Source organism: Chlorocebus sabaeus, chromosome 5 (assembly GCF_047675955.1).
Source record: "Chlorocebus sabaeus isolate Y175 chromosome 5, mChlSab1.0.hap1, whole genome shotgun sequence".
Classification (NCBI taxonomy): Eukaryota; Metazoa; Chordata; class Mammalia; order Primates; family Cercopithecidae; genus Chlorocebus; species Chlorocebus sabaeus.
Genome location: NC_132908.1, coordinates 17358645 through 17378361, shown reverse-complemented (window position 1 = coordinate 17378361; position 19717 = coordinate 17358645). Strand labels below are relative to the sequence as shown.

The following is a 19717-nucleotide window of genomic DNA, read 5'->3' as shown; positions in this document are numbered from 1 at the left end:
CCTCCCTCCCTCCCTCCCTTCCTTCCTCCCTTCCTCTCTCTCGCTCTCTCTTCTTTTATTTTTTTGAGACAGAATTTCGCTCTTGTTGCCCAGGCTGGACTGCAATGGCCTGATCTCGGCTCACTGCAACCTTGGCCTACTGGGTTCAAGCGATTCCCCTGTTTCAGCCTCCTGAGTAGCTGGGATTACAGGCGCCCACCACCGTGCCCGGCTACTTTTTGTATTTTTAGTAGAGGCCGGTTTTCCCCATGTTGGCCAGGCTGGTGTGGAACTCCTCAACTCAGATGATCCGCCCACCTCGGCCTCCTAAAGTGCTGGGTACAGGCTTAAGCCACCGCGCCGGGCCTCCAGCTTCTTTCACCAGCAGAAGACGGGCAAGCCTTAGGGTGAGAGGACTTCAAAGCACATTTCACATTGCAGAGGACAGGGCTTGGTGGTCTTGGATACTCCTTTCCCTTCCATCATTTAGTTTTTTTCATTGTGAAGAAATGGTAAAAGGTGCCAGGACTCAATGGGCACATTTCAGGTGGAGGTTGGGAAGATAGATATCAACCTCCTCTCGATCTTACTATTTTCACTTTCCACCCCTCCCCGTAGACAGTGGGAAGACTGGCGCACGTGAATTCAAGGGCACGCCTGTGTGCGCGCGCACCCCAGGGTACCAGCCCCCCCCCACTGCAGGTCCTGGATTGGACGCCTGTTTACACCTGACTGCCCGGCTCTCAGGGGTCCGGTGTTTTCCCGGGAGCGTTTGGGAGAAAAGTGTGTGGCCGCAGTAGTGGAGATCCCCTGTCCTAGGATTCGTCATCGCGGTGCCCAGACTTCGGCGCAGTTGACGAGCCAGGGGACGTGGGGGGCGGGGCGGCCTGCTATCGGCCCCGCCTCTCTCGGCCCTGCCCCGCCGCCGACAGGACCCGCCTCTCTCCCCAGGCCCGGCAGGCGCCGACCCCGCCCCTCGCTCCCAGCATGCCGTGCGACAGCGGCGGCGCGGCGGGCGGAGCCGGGAGGCGGGGAAGCAGTGGCCGTGTGAGCGTGAGGAGCTGCCGCCACCGCCTGCTCCTCGTCGTCCTCGTCCTCCGGGGCCCCAGCGTCGTGGGCCGCGCACGGCCCTGGAAGAGACGTCGCCTCCCCTTCATCTGCCTTTCTCTCACCGCGCCGCTCCTGCCTCCTTGTCCTGCGCTGCGGGCTCAGGCGGAACCCGGAACGGCCGTCCTCTTCCCCCGCCCTCCGCCGCCTCCTCCTCCTACTTCTCCTCCTCCTCGGCTTCCTCCTCAGCCCCGGGCCGGAGCGGGGTGTCGGCGGCGGCCGGTTCGGGCGGCGACTCGCTCTTCTTTGGGCGGCGGCGCTTGGCCATGTCGTGTCGGGGAAGGTAATGAGCCGCAGAGCCCCGGGGTCTAGGCTGAGCAGCGGCGGCGGCGGCGGCACCAAGTATCCGCGGAGCTGGAATGACTGGCAACCCAGGTGGGTGACCGGCCCGGGCCCCCGCCCGGACCTCCCGGGCTCCGCCTCGGGCTGGCCGAGGCCTAGGGCCGCGGGGCTGGGAGGCGCGGCCTAGGCCCTCCACCCCTCGGAGCCGGGCGCGGCTTCCTGGGTCTCCTCCGCCCCGGCTAGGGGAGGAAGGCCGCGGGAGGCGAGGCCTAAGTGCCTCCCCTCCCTGCTTGTTCTGCCCGGGGCTGGCACTGGCCTAGGATCGGGACTAGGAGGTGAGAAAGAGGCGGGGGTGGGGTGGGGGGCATTCCAGTTACCGCCTTCCTCCGACCTCCAGTTGGGAGATCCCGAGAGGCCAGGACCCTCCCTGTTACTCATTTACTTCCTCGGTTCCCCACTCTTTGAGCCGCCACGTGAAAGACCTTCTAACCTGTGTCCCTTTCTGTGACCCCCACGTGTTAATACTGAGAAAACCAAAACAAAACTCCAGCAAAGGCATTGCTCTGACTTTAGGGAGGACATTCCTTAGTGGAGCGTGAGATGAGATTGTGGTGACTGTTGATGGGATCGACCCACTCTGGTCTTGGGAGATGGAAGTTTTCCTGAAGTGCAAGGCCGGTTACTCTGGTGAATCTAATTCATACCTGGACACTTGAGTGAACTCTTTGGGCACCCACTTAGAAGTCTAAAGAATTTCCTCTTTTATGGAGGATTTGATCTCAGACCGTTTTGGGGCTTAGTTAGATTTGAATATATTAGAAACATTAACTTTTTAAATAAATGCAATTTTCCTGCCTTTTTGATCAATTTGGGGGGGCAGTTGTGCCTAATTTAGGACTGATTTATTCTAACCTCTCTTACTGAATAAATTCTTCTATTCAGAGTCTGTTTGGAATTTAACCCAATGCTTAGAACTCCTTAAATGTATATAAATATATTTTAGGGGTAATTGATTTATGGAACTTTCCTACTTTGGAGCACAATTGTATTGTAATTGTCCAGAAACTGGCCAAATAAATGTAGATCGCACAAGTTGTTGGGAAGCCCTTTTGTTTCCTGATAGTTACATGTAATTCCAGCAGTATTTGGAAATAATTTGGTAAGATGTTAGAATGTAACATTTGAAGACTCATTAGAAAAATCATTAAAATTGTCTTTGGCTAATGGGTGGTAGACATCTTAGTCTGTTTAATATGCCTTTCCAAATACTGTGTCTGTTGAGAATTGGTTTACATGACTAGATGACTTTAATAATTAGTGCCTGAGTCTAGAATTGAGGTGTTTAGTCGTAAAAAAAAAATTTTGTTTGATAAACATAGCGTTGACTTGTCTTGTACCACTTAAGAGTTTGTGAGTGCTTTAAATAAAATTAGTTGATTAAGTATTTTTTTCTGTGATTGACTTGCTTAGTTTTGCCTTTTTATTGAAATGTGTGAAATTTGATTTTATTTTCTGGCATCTAACAAATTAGGTGGTAAATGAATGACAATGGATTTTAGATTATTTTTCAGTATTGTGATCAGTGTAAGTATATAAGATAATTTAGTAACCTTTTAGAAGAATAAAGTGCCCTTCTCAAATAGTCTCCTAGAGCTTTTGGAAAAGTGTAAATTGTAGTTTGTAGTTCTAAATAAATAGAGAAGAGTTGCAGCCACGTGCTGGGGCCACCTGACTTCATTGCTGACAGGTATGAAGCCAAATGGCTTATGTAGTTATGGAATATGTACATGAGCTATTAATAAATATTATCCATGCTGTTTCTTTCAAGTGCTTTATTTCTTGGCTCTGGGGAGGGGTAATGGGGGAAGGGAGGAGCTTACAAGAAAGCTTACAAGGTTTCTTTGAAGCTGTGCTTTGTAACAAAGTTTCAGAATGTAACGCCTTGGTAGCCGATACTGTGAGATGCATTTGGTTACAGGGAGTAACAATTTGTTAGGATATTGGGAAGATTTGATTTTCTTCTGTTGTAGAAGGAACGGGGAACTGTGGACATACCCCATAGCATAACTTGATTTGTTTCTAAGATTGTCATAGCTGATTTGTTAGTCAATAAAAATACCTCAGATGTTTGCCAAGTCGTAGTCGTAAATTTTCATTAGTTAAATTTGAGGTTATTCTGTCCCCTATTCAGAAAGGTGACAGACTCCAGGTAACTGACAGAACGGATCTTGATCTTGCTTCTTGCTTAAATGAAGGTTTAGAATTTAACCCAATGCTTAGAACTCCTTAAATGTATATAAATATATTTTAGGGGTAATCGATTTATGGAACTTCAGATGCAGGCACGTTTATTGTGGTTCATCTGAATAATTTTGATTAAAAAAATAAATTTTTTTTTGCCTCTTATGTACCGTTTCGTCCCTGCTGGTTTGGTTCTGTTTTCCTTGATTTAAGCTTCCCCCCCCCCCCCCCGAGATGGAGTCTTGCTGTGTCTCCCAGGCTGGAGTACAGTGGCGCAGTCTTGACTCACTGCAGCCTCTGCCTCCCGGTTTCAAGGAAAAATTCTCCTCCCTCAGCCTCCTGAGTAGCTGGGATTACAGTGCCCAGTTAATTTTTGTATTTTTAGTAGAGATGGGGTTTCATCATTTTGGCCAACCTGTTCTTGAACTCCTGCCTCAGGTGATCTGCCTGCTTTGGCCTCTCAAAGTGCTGGGATTACAGGTGTAAGTCACTGCACTCAGCTGATTTAGGCTTTTGAAAAAGCAACACTTGTTGATTTCTTTTAGTGTTAGTTTGCCAGTTGGTGTGGAAAATGACTGTTGAGTTAATTTTGACCACACGTGATACTTCACACATACTGACAGGAAGTGTTCCAGGTGGCTGAATATGTGAATGTCATATGGTAAGAGAGCAAACCCATGTTCCATAGAAGCATACCTCCAACAGTAAGCATTTATGTGGCACTGTCTTTTAGTTTTCCTTTTCATTCACTGTGCTCTCAGTCAACTCTTCTGTAAATTTTTTTGAGACAGGGTCTTGCTGTATCACCCAGGCTGGAATGCAGCGGCACAAATACTTGGCTCACTGCAGTCTCGACCTCCCAGGCTCAAACCTCCTCCCTCAGCACCCACAAGTGTGGGGCTATAGGCGCTTGCCACCAGCCCGGATCATTTTTGTATTTTTTGTAAAGATGGGGTTTTCACCATGTTGCCTAGGCTGGTCTTGAACTCAAGCAATCCACCCGCCCTCAGCCTCCCAAAGTGTTGAGATTACAGGTGTGAGCCACCACACCCGACATTTAAGAATGGTTGAGCAGGCCGGGCATGAAGTGAGACTCTTTCAGAAAAAGAGAGAGAAGACCAGGCGTGGTGGCTCATGCCTGTAATCCTAACACTTTGGGAGGCTGAGTTGGGCGGATCACCTGAGGTCAGGAGTTCAAGACCAGCCTGGCCAACTGACATGGTGAAACCCCGTCTCTACTAAAAAAAAGAAAAAAAATTAGCGGGATGTGGTGGCGCATGCCTATAATCCCAGTTACTCGGAGGCTGAGGCAGGAGAATCACTTGAACCCGAGAGGCGGAGGTTGTAGTGAGCGATATCACACCACTGCACTCCAGCCTGGGCAACAGAGCAAGACTCCTTCTCAAAAAAAAAAAAAAATAAAAAAAATAAATAAAGGAATGATTAAACAATTAAACAAATGAGTGGTCTTAGGTCAGTTGTATTATTTGAAATCTGTGGGTTCCTCAAGCATAAAGTTGAGAAGGTTTTGGGAACCACTGGACGCCTCTGGTTTTTTCCATATGAAGAAACAGGAGTGGTGGCTTCTTAGAACAAAGGAATGTCTGACCTATGGAAGTTGCCCTCTTTACTCCTCTTCCCTAAAAAAATGACCTATCATTGCCAATAGCTAAAGTCTGTCATTTTTTCCACCTTAGTTTGGAAGATAATCTAGTATCAATCAAGATAGAGATCAGAATGATGTTTTAAAATTAAATGTGTAATTCATAATTGTACATTTTAATATTCTAACGTGACATTGATTAATTTGACATTGGAGTCAAATAGATTGATTAATTCAACAAAGAAGAGAAAGCATTCAAGTCAACAGAAAACAAGTAGATTCCACTTGGGGTGTTAGGACATTAATTGTGTAACTGGTCTTATATGTTTAGTAGTAGTTCTATATTGAGTGTCTTACTGTGTTCAAACTTAGGATCTTTCTATACTTCTTTCTTTTAAGAAAAGGATGAAACTGTATAATAAAAACACCTTCCAATTTTGGTAGATTCTAGACAGATCAAAGTATTCAAAAGTACACACATCTTCTCTATTGTGAAAGACCAAAAAATGGAAATGTGTTGTGAAATTAGAAAAGCTGTGTACTAGTCTGTCTGAGGTTGTGAGAAGCTGGATTTTTGAAACCGTAGTTGTCTATTCAGCCTTTTATCAGTCTGTACTAAGTTTGATGTCCATAGGTACATAATATAGGGAAATACATAGAGGATAAAATTCAGTGAAGTTACATATTTTATAGCTATTAGGTAGGTGCAAAAGTAATTGCGGTTTTGGCCAAAACCGCAGTTACTTTCACACCAGTCTAATATTAAATGGAACTAGAGTTAAATAGAATTCAGTGATTGCCAGTTCTATTCAACAGATTTCAAAGTACACTAAGGAGAATTTCAACAAATTGCGTATGGCTGTTTTACATGGGGGAAAGTAAAACACCCATAATAAACTAAAAAATAAAAAGTAAAACTAAAGTAATGTTTGTTTTTATATTTTTAATTTCTTTTTTCTTTTCTTTCCTCTTTTTTGAGATATGCTCTCGCTCTGTTGCCCAGGCTGGAGTGCAGTGGTGCAGTCACTACTCACTGCAGCCTTGATTTCCTGGGCTCAGGGGATCCTCCCACCTCAGTCTCTTGAGTAGCTGGGACCACAGGTGCATACCACCACACCTGGCTAATTTATTTATTTTTCCTCTCTCTCTTTTTTTTTTTTTTTTTTTTTGAGACAGTTTTACTTTATCACCCAGGCTGGAGTACAGTGGCACAATCTCAGCTCACTGCAACCTCCACCTCCTGGTTCAATTGATTCTCCTGTCTCAGCCTCCCGAGTAGTTGGGAATACAGGCGCATGCCACTACGCCTGACTAATTTTTGTGTTTTTAGTAGAGATGGGGTTTCACCATGTTGGCCAGGCTGGTCTTGAACTCCTGACCTCAGGTGATCCACCTGCTTCAGCCTCCCGAAGTGCTGGGATTACAGGCATGAGCCACCACACCTGGTCTCCTCTCTCTTTTTCTGAAGCAGAGTCTTACTGTATTGCCCAGGTTGGAGTGCAGCGGAACTATCTCAGTTCATTGCAACCTCCACCTCCCAGGCTCAAGAAGTCCTCCTACCTCAGCCTCCCAATAGCTGGGACCATAGGTGCATGCCACTATGCCCAGCTACTTTATTTATTTATTTATTTTTGTAGAGACGGGGTATTTATTTATTTATTTTTGTAGAGACGGGGTTTTGCCATGCTGCCTGGGCTGATCTTGAATACCTGGGCTCAGGTGATCCTTCCTCCTTGGCCTCCCAAAGTGCTGGAATTACAGGTGTGACCCACCATGCTTGGCACGCTAATTTTTTATTTTTATTTTTTTGTAGAGATGGGGCCTCCCCATTTTGCCCATGCTGGTGTCAAACTCCTACTCCATTATGAAATAAGACATTCCTTATGAAACACTTGGTAATTGTATCTTTAAGTTGAACCTTCCCCCCACCCCAACTTCTTTTTTTTTTTTGAGACGGAGTTTTGCTCTTGTTGCCCGGGTTGGAGTGTGCAATGGTGCAATCTCGGCTCACTGCAACCTCTGCCTCCCAGGTACAAGTGATTTTCCTGTCTCAGCCTCCCAAGAGCTCGGATTATAGGCATGTGCCACCATACCCAGCTAACTTTTTTGTATTTAGTAGAGGCGGCGTTTCACCATGTTAGTTAGGCTGGTCGTGAACTCCTGACCTCAGGTGATCCACTTACCTCGGCCTCCCAAAGTGCTGGGATTACAGGTGTGTGCCACTGTACCTGGCCTTTTTTTTTTTTTTTTTTTAAAGACATAGTTTCACTGTGTCTCCCAGGCTGGAGTGTAGCGGCACAATCTTGGCTCAATACAACCTCCACTTCCTGGGTTCAAGCGATTCATGTGCCTCAGCCTTCTGAGTAGCTGGGACTAGAGGCGCATGTCACCAGGCCCAGCTAATTTTTGTATTAGTAGAGACAGGGTTTCACCATGTTGACCAGGCTGGTCTCAAACTCCTGACCTCAAGTTCCCACCTTGGCCTCCCAAAGTGCTGGGATTACACGAGTGAGATACTGTGCCCGGACCCCCCAACCCCTTTTGTTTTGATTCCTTTATAAATTAGTATAATAGAAGGTTTTTTGTCTTTTTTTTGTTTGTTTTTTTATAACAGGTAATAAAATACTCTCAGTAAATATTGATGCTTCTAGGGAGGTATATATATCTGTCTATCTATCTATCTATCTATCTATCTATCTATCTATCTATCTATATATATTTTGAGATGGGGTCTCACTGTGTTGCCCAGGCTGAAATGCACTGGTGCAATCTTGGTTCACTGCAACCTCAGCCTCTAAGGTTCAAGCGATTCTCCTACCTCAGCCTTCCGAGTAGGTGGGATTACAGGCATGCGCCCCTACCCCTGGCTAATTTTTGTATTTTTAGTAGAGATGGGGTTTCACCATGTTGAGCAGGCTGGTCTTGAACTTCTGACGTCAAGTGATCTGCCTGTCTTGGCTTCCCAAAGTGCTGGGATTACAGGCATAAGCTACTGCACCGGGCCACGGCCAGGATTTTTATGACTTGTAAAACCACTGTCTTCAAGGAGACTGTAAGTTATTATGGGAGATAGGGACTTTGTAAAGGGAAGAGCATGTGGATTTTGTGATATAATTCTCGGTCTTCCTTCCTCTCTCTCTCTCTCTCTCTCTCTCTCTCTCTCTCTCTCTCTCTCTCTCTCTCTTTCTCTCTCTCTCAGAGAAAGAGGCCAAGGCGGGCAGATCACCTGAGGTCAGAAGTTCAAGACCAGCCTGGCCAACTTGGTGAAACCCCCTATACTAAAAATACAAAAATTAGCTGGATGCAATAGTAGGCACCTGTAATCCCAGCTATTCGGGAGACTGAGGCAGGAGACTCGCTTGAACCCAGGAGGTGGAGGTTGTTGCAGTGAGCCAAGATGATGCCATTGCACTCCACTCTGGGTGACAGAGCGAGACTATCTCAAAAACAACAAAACAAAAAGCCTGAAGAGTCAGAGGAGGGAAAGTTATATGGTTAAGTACGGAGCAGTGGGGTGATGGAATTGGTCTGTACAATTTTGACTGTGAATTTGGAGGAGAATCTCCCCCCTCCAAAATAGAAGAAAATTACATTAAGGCCAGGTGCAAGTTGTCGGTGTGTAGAGGAATTGGGTACTTATGAGGAGTAATACAAATAAGAGGTGAAGCTGAAGCACTGGGTTGGGGACCCTATTGTAGGCCTTGAATCATAGTTCACGTGTTTTTTTTTGTGTGTGTGTGTGTTTGGGAGGCTGAGGTGGGTGGATCTCCTGAGGTCGGGAGTTCGAGACTAGCCTGACCAACATGGAGAAACCCTGTCTCTACTAAAAATACAACATTAGCCGGGTGTGGTGGCGCATGCCTGTATTCCCAGCTACTCAGGAGGCTGAGGCAGGAGAATTGCTGGAACCTGGGAGGCGGAGGTTGTGGTGAGCTGAGATTGCGCCATTGCACTCCAGTCTGGGTAACAAGAGCAAGACTCCATCTAAAAGAAAAAGAAAAAGAGTGTGTGTGTGTGTGTGTGTGTGTGTGTGTGTGTGTGTGTGTGTGTTTGAGAGTGCGTGCATGCGCATGCAAGAGAGATCGCAGTGGGAGGCAGGTAATAGGAACAATATAGAGAAGGGGCTGCTAAGGACCTGAGTATTATGTTTATATTTAACAATTTAAGATAAGGCTGTGTGCGGTGGCTTACACCTGTAATCCCAGCACTTTGGGGAGGCCAAAGCGGGCGTATCACCTGAGGTCGGGAGAGACCCACCTGACCAACATGGGAAAACCCTGTGTCTACTAAAAATACAAAAATTAGCCGGGCATGGTGGCGTATGCCTGTAATCCCAGCTACTTGGGAGGCTGAGGCAGGAGAATCACTTGAACCCGGGAGGCGGAGGTTGTGGTGAGCCAAGATCGGGCCATTGCACTCCAGCCTGGGCAACGAGTGAAACTCTGTCTTAAAAATAAATAAATAAATAAATAAATAAATAAATAAATAAATATAAAAATATTCAGCTCAGTATGTGAGAATTTCCATAAGCAAAAGCCCTTCATTCCCTTCGTTTGTTATTTGGTGTTGATTGAGGATGATCACTAAAGTGATACTTTTTATCTGCTCAATCTTCATTTTAGACACATGTATGGAATGTCATGGAAGTGTCATGTAAAATAGAGTGTGGTCCATGGTGGGAACATTGAATTGTCACAATTCTTGGTAGGGTTTTCTGCCCTTGTTACCTGACACTTGTTCTTTATCCTAATCACCTAAAACAAATCCCTGAGGCTCCTTTCATTGGACCACCCTTAATGGATTCACAGGAGCTGTTTGTTAACTTTTCACATCATCATTTTGGTTACCTATCTTTGACTATCTTGAAGTTTTTCAGAGCCCATTTTATTTTTGGAACTATAAAATAAAACATACTTCCCCTTGTATAGAGGCCTAATAGTAGAGAGTACAGAAATTTGTGGTTTCATATGTATAGGAAATGCTCCCTTATTCTGTGTTATCTATTTATTTATTTATTTATTGAGACGGAGTCTCTCTTTTGCTCAGTCTGGAGTGCAGTGGCGCTCTATCGGCTCACTGCAAGCTCTGCCTCCTGGGTTCACGCCGTTCTCCTGCCTCAGCCTCCCAAGTAGCTGGGACTACAGGCGCCCACCACCACGCCCAGCTATTTTTTTGTATTTTTAGTAGAGATGGGGTTTCACCGTGTTAACCAGGAGGGTCTCAATCTCCTGACCTCGTGATCCACCCACCTCATCCTCCCAAAGTGCTGGGATTACAGGCGTGAGCCACCGTGCTCGGCCTGTTTTTTGTTTCTTTAATGTAGAGTATAACTTACTAAGTTCTTGTGGTGTTCGCTCATGCAGAGATACTTAGTTTTATACTGTTATTCTTTTCTATTTTGTGTTAGTTAATTGAGTGTACTTTTCCTTTTTAAATTGAATTCTCTTTTGAATTCTATTATGATGCTTCTTTGAGATAAAATTTATGTATGTATAGTTTTGTTTTTTTTGTTTTTTTGAGACGAAGTTTCGCTCTTGTGCCCCAGACTGGAGTGCAATGGTGCGATCTTGGCTCACTGCAACCTCTGCCTCCCGGGTTAAGTGATTCTTCTGCCTCAGCCCCCCGAGTAGCTGGGATTACAGATGCCTGCCACCATGCCCAGCTAGTTTTTGTACTTTTAGTAGAGATGGGATTTCACCTTGTTGGCCAGGGTGGTCTCGAACTCCTGACATCAGGTGATGATCGCCTCGGCCTCCCAAAGTGCTGAGAGTACAGGCGTGAGCCACCGTGCCCGGCCTGTATAGGTCTTAAATTCAGGAAATTTTGGCAAATGTATACACCTGTGTAACCATGACCTCAGTCAAGGTACAGATATGCAGTGACTTTTCCACTATCACACCCATTCCTGCTCACGTTTTTTTCATATACTTAGCAGTATCTGGAATTTTTATGTGTGCCATCTCCAGTAAAATATAACCTGCATATGTGCATGGATCTGGTAAAATTGTTACTTTTGCTATCCCCTTCTTTCCTACTAAGTGCAGCAGTAAATAGTACACTCTATATTTGTGTCTTTCCTCAAGTAAATACATGACAGTGAGATCTTGTAAGTTTGTATTTTTATGTTTAGCCTTAACTCCAGAGTTTACAACACTGTTCTTGTAGGATGCATTTTTGGGGAAAGCGTTCCTCTTATGGCAGCCCTGTCAGGGCTTAAACAAACTGATTGAGCATGCTCAAAAGGACAGTATTGTAATGGACTGGAGTGGCCAGATCTTTTTACAGAAGAAAGAGGACGGTAATTTGGCCATGTGCAGTGACTCATGCATGTAATCTCAGCACTTTGGGAAGCCGAGGCGGGCGGATCACGAGGTCAAGAGATCAAGACCATCCTGGCCATCATGGTGAAACCCCGTCTCTACTAAAAAAAAATACAAAAATTAGCTGGGCGTGGTGGCACATGCCTGTAGTCCCAGCTATTCAGGAGGCTGAGGCGGGAGAATTGCTTGAACCCGGGAGGCGGAGGTTGCATGAGCCTAGATTGTGCCATTGCACTCCAGCCTGGGCAACAAGAGCAAAAAAACCTCTGTCAAAAAAAAAAAGGAATATGGTAATTTAAGATTCATGTGTTTTGTCCATCTTGAAAAATACCTTGTGCACGTATTTGAAGTCTTTTTACACATTGACTTATCTTGGGTCTATTGTATCTGTCTGCATTATTTAAGCAATGTAATCACTAAAAATTTAAGCACGGGGTTGAGCTTTCTGGCATTCCGTTAGAATGCCTGGGGAAACACACTTCTTGCCAGTTGCGTGCCTGCTGATTGGGGAATGAAACGCAAATATTCCAGTATCAACAGATTTGTTTATTTCGTTTTATTTTTTTTGAGACAGAGTCTCACTCTGTCGCCCAGGCTGGAGTGCGGTGGTGAGATCTTGGCTCACTGCAAATATTGCCGCCCGAGTTCAAGCGATTCTCCTACCTCAGCCTCCTGAGTAGCTGGGATTACAGGCACCTGCCACTGCGCCTGGCTAATTTTTGTAATTTTTAGTAGGGATGGGGTTTCACCTTCTTGGCCAGGCTGGTCTTGATCTCCTGACCTTAGGTGAGAAGGAAATCCCACTTTGTAAATCCCAAGGTGCTGGGATTACAGCCGTGAGCCACTGCACCTGGCTTAGAGTCAACAGATTTCTAAACATCCTGAATTACTTCTTGTGTATTAATTTTCAGGCCCTTTCAAAAAAGGAATGGGATTCCTGTTGATATTCATATTCATATTTTTATTATGTTGGTATTCATATAGTATGTGTAGGACCTTATATTTATTTAAAATCCTGTTATAGACTTTTTGTGTTTATTATTTAAAGCTTTTTTCAGAGGGACTTATTCCTTTTTTTATTTTTGAGATGGAGTTTTGCTCTTGTTGCCCAGGCTGGAGTGCAATGGCACGATCTAGGCTCACGCAACCTCTGCCTCCTGGGTTCAAGTGATTCTCCTGCCCCAGCCTCCGAGTAGCTGGGATTACAGGCGTGTGCCCCTCGCCTGACTAATTTTTTGTATTTTTAGTAGAGACAGGGTTTCACCCTGTTAGCCAGGATGGTCTTGATCTCCCAACCTCAAGTGATCCCCCTGCCTTGGCCTCCCAAAGTGCTGGGATTACAGATGTGAGCCACCGTGCCCTGCCTCAGAGGGGTTTCTGGTACCAGAATTATAGATTGTTTTTGTTATGGAGCTTTCTAAGTTATGTTCTTCCTTTGTTTATTAAGGGGAGACACTAGATTTTTTTTTTATTACCCTTTTTGTCATCATAGAGAATAGTAGTCTACAAGAATATTATTAGAGGCTTAGCAGTGGCCTCACTGCACATACACGTATATATCTTTGGGAACCTACAGGTTTTTAAGAAGTTGTTAAACTTAACATTTACTAGATCTTTGTTTTTAGGTGGCATCTAATATATTAATAGCCTAGAAAAAAGGCTCTGCTAATGAATATGTCTTAGATTACATAGTGACATATAATAGCTTTTCCTCCACATTTGATGACTTTGCTAACTTTTTTTTTTTTTTAGTGAAGCTCTTTGAATTTAAAGTTTTCTCTCTTATTTAAATTTATTAGTTAAAAACTTACTTTTACTCTGTTCCCTTTAGCATTTCAACCTGATGTTAACAGATGTATATGTGTGATAGGTGTGTTTGAATTTTTAACTTTCATCTTGGAGTATTTAATTTTCTGAAGCAGTGCATGACTCTTGCTCTTCATCCTCTTGAGGGTGTCCCTGGTTTATATTCCTGATGATACAAACCCTGGAATTTCTTGTCTGAAGTGTTAACACTTTACTTCCAGGCCCTGATTTGATTTTAACAGTGGAAGTTCAGATTCAATGCATTAATGACAGATTCTATGTTGGCTTCTTCAGATTTGCCAGAACCTTACAGAAAAACCTACTTATGTGAGGAAATCATTAGACTTTTTGGGTATTCTTTTTGTATAATGAGACTCTTTTCTCATTAGATAAGTAAAAAGATCCAGAGATGATCACCAGTATCACCCAGAGTTCGTATATATTTAATTGAAAATAAAACAGATCCTGGGATTCTTTCCTGAAAAAGTTGATTACGTTTCTTGCCTGTCCATATGTTCTTTGTCTAAATGTGAAGAAAAATAAAAATATAGCAGGTTTTCCAGCACTGGGACTATGAAACTTGAGATTTAGCATTTTTAGTCAGATTTAAAGTAATCTACCTTAAGTGATAGTTTATATTGTTTTTGAGGGATCTGAGTAAGGATTCTATTAAAAATGATTGATTCTGTCATTATTTGAAATGTTGATAGAATTTTAATGTTCCTTTTTTGAAAATACTAAAATTGTAAATAAATTTACGCTTAATAGCAAATAGGTCGTATGTATGTGGTAATCAATTCATTGACTAAAAATTTCTTGTCTTTTTTTTTTTTTTGAGACAGAGTCTCGCTCAGTCGCCCAGGCTGGAGTGCAGTGGCCGGATCTCGGCCCACTGCAAACTCCACCTCCCGGGTTTACGCCATTCTCCTGCCTCAGCCTCCTGAGTAGCTGGGACTACAGGCGCCCGCCACCACACCCGGCTAGTTTTTTTGTGTTTTTTAGTAGAGACAGGGTGTCACCGTGTTAGCCAGGAGGGTCTCAATCTCCTGACCTCGTGATCCGCCCGTCTTGGCCTCCCAAAGTGCTGGGATTACAGGCTTGAGCCACCGCGCCCGGCCTTAAAAATTTCATAAAAGATGCCTTTTATTTAAAGTGGCCTATCATGTGTAGTTACCATAATGCTAGTGCTCTCTACGTTTTTATTGTAATCTTACTGAAGAAGTAAAAATGTAATCATTGTTCTCCCTACTCTAATTAATATTAATTCAAAAATCATAATGGTACACATTTGTAGGGTACAATGTAATGTTTATATATGTGCAATGTGGTATGATTAAATCGTGCTAATTAACATATTTTCACCTTACTTTGCTTACTCATATTTTGTGGTGAGGCATTTGAAATTTAATTATTTGAAATACCTTATTATTATTGCTATTGTTATCTCTGTCTTCTCTTTGCAAATAAATACATCATTATTTACTATAGCCACCCTGTTGTGCGAAGATTTCAAAACCTATTTCCCCATCTGTAATTTGTTCCCTTTTCTTTAAAAAAAAAAAAAAAAATCTACCCGCTCTTTTAGCATTGGTGAAGTTAAAAATAGAACCAGTGTGTTTTAGATTCCTCTCTAAGTGTCTTTATTTTTAAGAATGTATGTATTTTTTTTTTTTGAGATGGAGTCTCACTCCGTTTGTTGCCCAGGCTGGAGTGCAGTTGGCACCATCCTGACTCACTGCAACCTCCACCTCCCGGGTTCAAGTGATTCTTCGGTTTCAGCCTCCCATGTACCTGGGATTACAGATGTGCGCCACCATGCCTGGCTAATTTTTGTATTTTTAGTAGAGACGAGTTTCACCGTGTTGGCCAGGCTGGTCTCAAACTCCTGACCTCAGGTGATGTGTCTGCCTCAGCCTCTCGAAGTGTTGGGATTACAGATGTGAGCCACCGCGCCCAGCTACAGTGTGTGTATTTTTTTAAAAAGTTGATCCTTCACAGATATTTATCTTAGGAGAGGTGGATGTCATGAAAAAAGCTATGGACTAAGAATGGGAAGACAAAGATCTTTTGTGTTGGCACTACCAGCCATGTCCCTCTGAGGGGGTAATTTTTGCCTTTTAAGACGTTGGGAGGATTAAAGTTCAGGAAATTATTTTTAAAATTGTTTCAGTGAATACTTAGAAAAATATTAATGGAGTTAGAATTAATTGCTCTCCGGTGGAGTGGCTCTCTTTCTACATTTTCTTTCTTTCTTTTTTTTGAGATGGAATCTCGCTCTGTCGCCCAGGCCAGAGTGCAGTGACGTGATCTCGGCTCACTGCAACCTCTGCCACCCGGGTTCAAGCGATTCTCCTGCCTCAGCCTCCTGACTAGCTTGGATTACAGGCATGTGCCACCACACCTGGGTAATTTTTTTTTTTTTGTATTTTTAGTAGAGACGGGGTCTCACCATGTTGGCCAGGCTGGTCTTGAACTCTTGACTTTGTGTTCAACCCACCTCTGCCTCCCAAAGTGCTGGGATTATAGGCGTGAGCCACCGCGCCCGCCCTCTTTCTGCGTTTTCTAGTGTATTCCCATTAGGCTGTAAACCTGTTTCAAGTTGGATAATAAGAGCATAGCTCTGCATCATCATTTTTTCTCCTTATCTTATACTCACACCTTAAGAATTTGTTACTAGTTGAAATGATAAGCCAGCAAACATAATCTCATCTTTGTGACTATTTGCATAGTTTGGAGGGCAAGTACAATGTAAATGGAATGTGTATAGAAAAAGGGTAGGTTGAAAGGTAGCTTATAGCTTGCTTACCTTATACTACACAGTTGGAATTTACGAGCTGATTCTTATAAGAACACGAGTTGAACAATGAATTGCTTTTTTCCCTCTGGTGTAGTGTGTATGGGTGTGTGTATATATATTTTTCTTTTCTTTTCTCTTTTCTTTTCTTTTCTTTCAATGGGAGAAGGGAGGATGCCAGAAGCATGGAAAGGTTGTACTCTGCCAGTGTGATAGTTTTAAGTACTTGAGGGGTGGAGAAGAACCACATGCATCTTGTAAACAAAGATGGGAAATGTCATATCATTGCAAAAATGTATATACAGTATTAAGCAATTACAAGATTTTGGGCTGGGCATGGTGGCGCTTTGGGAGACCAGGGCAGGAAGGGGCGGATCACTTGAGCCCAGGAGTTGGAGACCAGCCTGGGTAACATAGTGAGACCTAGTTTCTACAAAAAATACAAAAATTGGCTGGGCATGGTGACTTATACCTGTAATCCCAGCACTTTGGGAGGCCGAGGCGGGCAGATCACCAAGATCAGGAGTTTGAGACCAGCCTGACCAACCTGGTGAAACCCCGTCTCTACTAAAAATATAAAAATTACCTGGGCATGGTGATGCACACGTAATCCTAGCTATTTGGGAGGCTGAGGCAGGAGAGTTGCTTGAACCCAGGAGGTAGAGGTTGCAGTGAGCCGAGATCATGCCACTGCACTCCAGCCTGGATGACAGGGCAATGCTCCGTCTCAAAAAGAAAAAAAAGCCGAACATTGTGGCGTGAGTTTGTAGTCCCACCTACTTGGGAGGCTGAGGTGGGAGCATTGCTTTAGCCCAGGAGGTCAAGGCTACTGTGAGCTGTGATTGTGCCACTCTTTCAAAAAAAAAAAAAAAAAAAAAGATTCTGGTACTATTTGAAATCGTACTGTAAATCTATAATAAATGATTGCTGTCTCAAGGAACTTAATATCTAGAAACATTGTTTCTTTTTTCCTTGTAAAAGGGAATTATATAAGTTACTTCTTTTAAATCACTTATGTCAATCTGATTAAAGTGTGTTTAGTATAAAATGTAACAAAAGAAAAAGGGTTTGTATAGACTGTGGGTTTAAAGTGGTGTGAGTGATGATTTTGAAGTTTCCTAGCTGTCTTATACTTGAGGCTAAATATGAAGACCTCAATAAATTTCTGGCTACTGCTGAGCACGGTGGGAGCATTGTTTCCTGCTCTTACTAGTATGTTTCAGCAACTAGTAAAAGCTGTCTTCATTTAATACACTTTCCTACAGTTAAAATCATAGTGTGATTATTTTGAAAGGCATCTTCCTTTTTCAACTGTTTGATTTGTGAGACCATATCTTCTGGAATTACTTGAGACTCTAATTAAATTGACCTTTAAAATTTTTTATTTCATTTTCTTTTAGAGTTGGAGGTCTTGCTATGTTTTCTGGACTGGCCTAGAATGATGGTGATTATTTTTTTCTTTAGAGACATAGTCTCTCTTGTGTTGCCCAGGCTGGTCTCAAACTCCTGGGCTCAAGTGATCCTCCCGTCTCAGCCTCCTGAGTAGCTGGGATTACAGGTGTGAGCTACTGCAGCCAGCTTGGCCTAGGATTATTTTTATTTATTTTTATTTTTTTAGTTTTAATTTTATTTTGTTATTTTTTGTTTTTTTTTGAAATGGAGTTTCGTTCTTGTTGCCCAGGCTGGAGTGCAGTGGCAGCATTTCGGGTCACCACAACCTCTGCATCCCGGGTTCGAGTGATTCTCCTGCCTCAGCTTCCCGAGTAACTGGGATTACAGGCATGCACCACCACGCCCGGCTAATTTTGTATTTTTAGTGGAGACGGAAAGGTTTCTCTATGTTGGTCAGACTGGTCTCAAACTCTCAACCTCAAGTGATCCACCCACCTCGGTCTCCCAGAGTGCTGGGATTACAGGTGTGAGCCACTGCACCCAGCCAGGATTATTTTTAAAGACAAGATTTAACATATGCTATTATTAGAAAATCTTATAAACATGTTATTCCCTGGGAATGTGCTTCAACCTGTTGACTAAAGGAACTTTTATCAGAATGACTACAGTTATCATCTGACTGTTTTCAGGAGTTGAAAAAAATGGTTGCATACATTTCTTATATTGGTAAACATCACTTCACCTTTACCTTGATTATAAAGTCCCAATCTGCTTTTGAGAGTCTTTAGATTTCTGCAGTATGTAACTTTTTTTTTTTTTTTTTTTGAGACGGAGTTTTGCTCTGTCACCCAGGCTGGAGTGCAGTGGCGCAATGTAACTCTTAATGATTCTTAATCTTTGTTGGAATGGGTTATTTATTTATTTATTAATTTTTTGAGACCGAGTCTCACTCTGTTGTCCAGGCTGGAGTGCAGTGGCGAGCTCTCAGCTCACTGCAACCTCTGCCTCTGGGGAAGCGATTCTTCTGCCTCAGCTTCCCGAGTAGCTGGGATTACAGACATGCACCACCATGCCTGGCTAATTTTTTTGTATTTTTAGTAGAGACTGCATTTCACCATCTTGGCCAGGCTGATCTTGAACTCCTGACCTCAGGTGATCTGCCTGCCTCAGGCTCCCAAACAGCTGGGATTACAGGTGTGATCCATTGTGCCTGGCCTATGTTTGGCATTTAACTGGTGGGGGAGGGATGCATAGCTTTGTAAATTTTCAGTCTTTTTTGTCCTTCATCTATTAAAGAGGTCATAGAGTAAGATATTTCCATTCAATCTTGGCAATTTCCCAGGCCAAATGATATGTTTCTAGGGTACTTCCAGGACTTACTGACAAAACTTACTGACGGAAGGGGAAGATAAGCGATGCAAATGAGAGCTGAAGCAGGGTCTCTCTCTCTCTCTTTTTTTTGAGATGGAGTCCCGCTCTGTCACCGTCACAGGTGGGAATGCAGTGACGCGATCTCGGCTCACCATAACCTCCACCTCCTGAGTTCAAGTGATTCTCCTGCCTCAGCCTCCCAAGTAGCTGGGACTACAGGTGCCGCACCACCATGCCCAGCTAATGTTTTGTGTATTTTTAGTAGAGACAGTGTTTCACCGTGTTGATCAGGCTGGTCTCGAACTCCTGACCTTACGATCCACCCACCTCGGCCTCCCAAAGTACTGGGAGTACAGGCGTGAGTCACCGCGCCCGGCGAAACAGTCTCTTTTTAAGGTTGTAAGCTGGCTTGGGTTAGAAATAAAGGCAAAGAGCCACTCTATACCTGTAGTCCTAGCTACTGGGGAGGCTCAGACCAGAGGATCTCTTGAGCCCAGGAGTTCAGGGCTGCAGTGAGCTGTAATCACAGACTGCACTACAATGTGGGCAACACAGAGCGAGACCTAATTAAAAATAAATAAATAAATGCAAGGAGAAAGTCAAACGAACATGGTGCATTTAGGTGTACAATTAGTTGGCATAAACAATTTTTTTTTTTTTGAGACAGAGTTTCTCTCTTGTTGCTTAGGTTGGAGTGCAGTGACCCAGTCTTGGCTCACTGCAACCTCCGCCTCCTGAGTTCAAGTGCTTCTCCTGCTTCAGCCTCCCGAGTAGCTGGGATTACGGGTGCCTGCCACCATGCCCAGCTAATTTTTATGTTTT

The 19717-nt window shown here is 43.7% G+C and overlaps 1 protein-coding gene across 2 annotated transcripts in view; it reads left to right on the top strand.

The window, feature by feature from the left end:
* The first annotated feature begins 965 nt into the window (after positions 1-965).
* SMG1 (SMG1 nonsense mediated mRNA decay associated PI3K related kinase) overlaps positions 966-19717 on the top strand; it is a 113879-nt gene continuing 95127 nt past the window's right edge. For both annotated transcript variants that reach the window (XM_007986710.3, XM_073015198.1), the window contains exon 1: positions 966-1461. In XM_007986710.3, coding sequence (XP_007984901.2) covers positions 1373-1461 — 89 coding nt within the window. In that variant the 5' untranslated portion in view covers positions 966-1372. The remainder of the gene's footprint in view (positions 1462-19717) is intronic.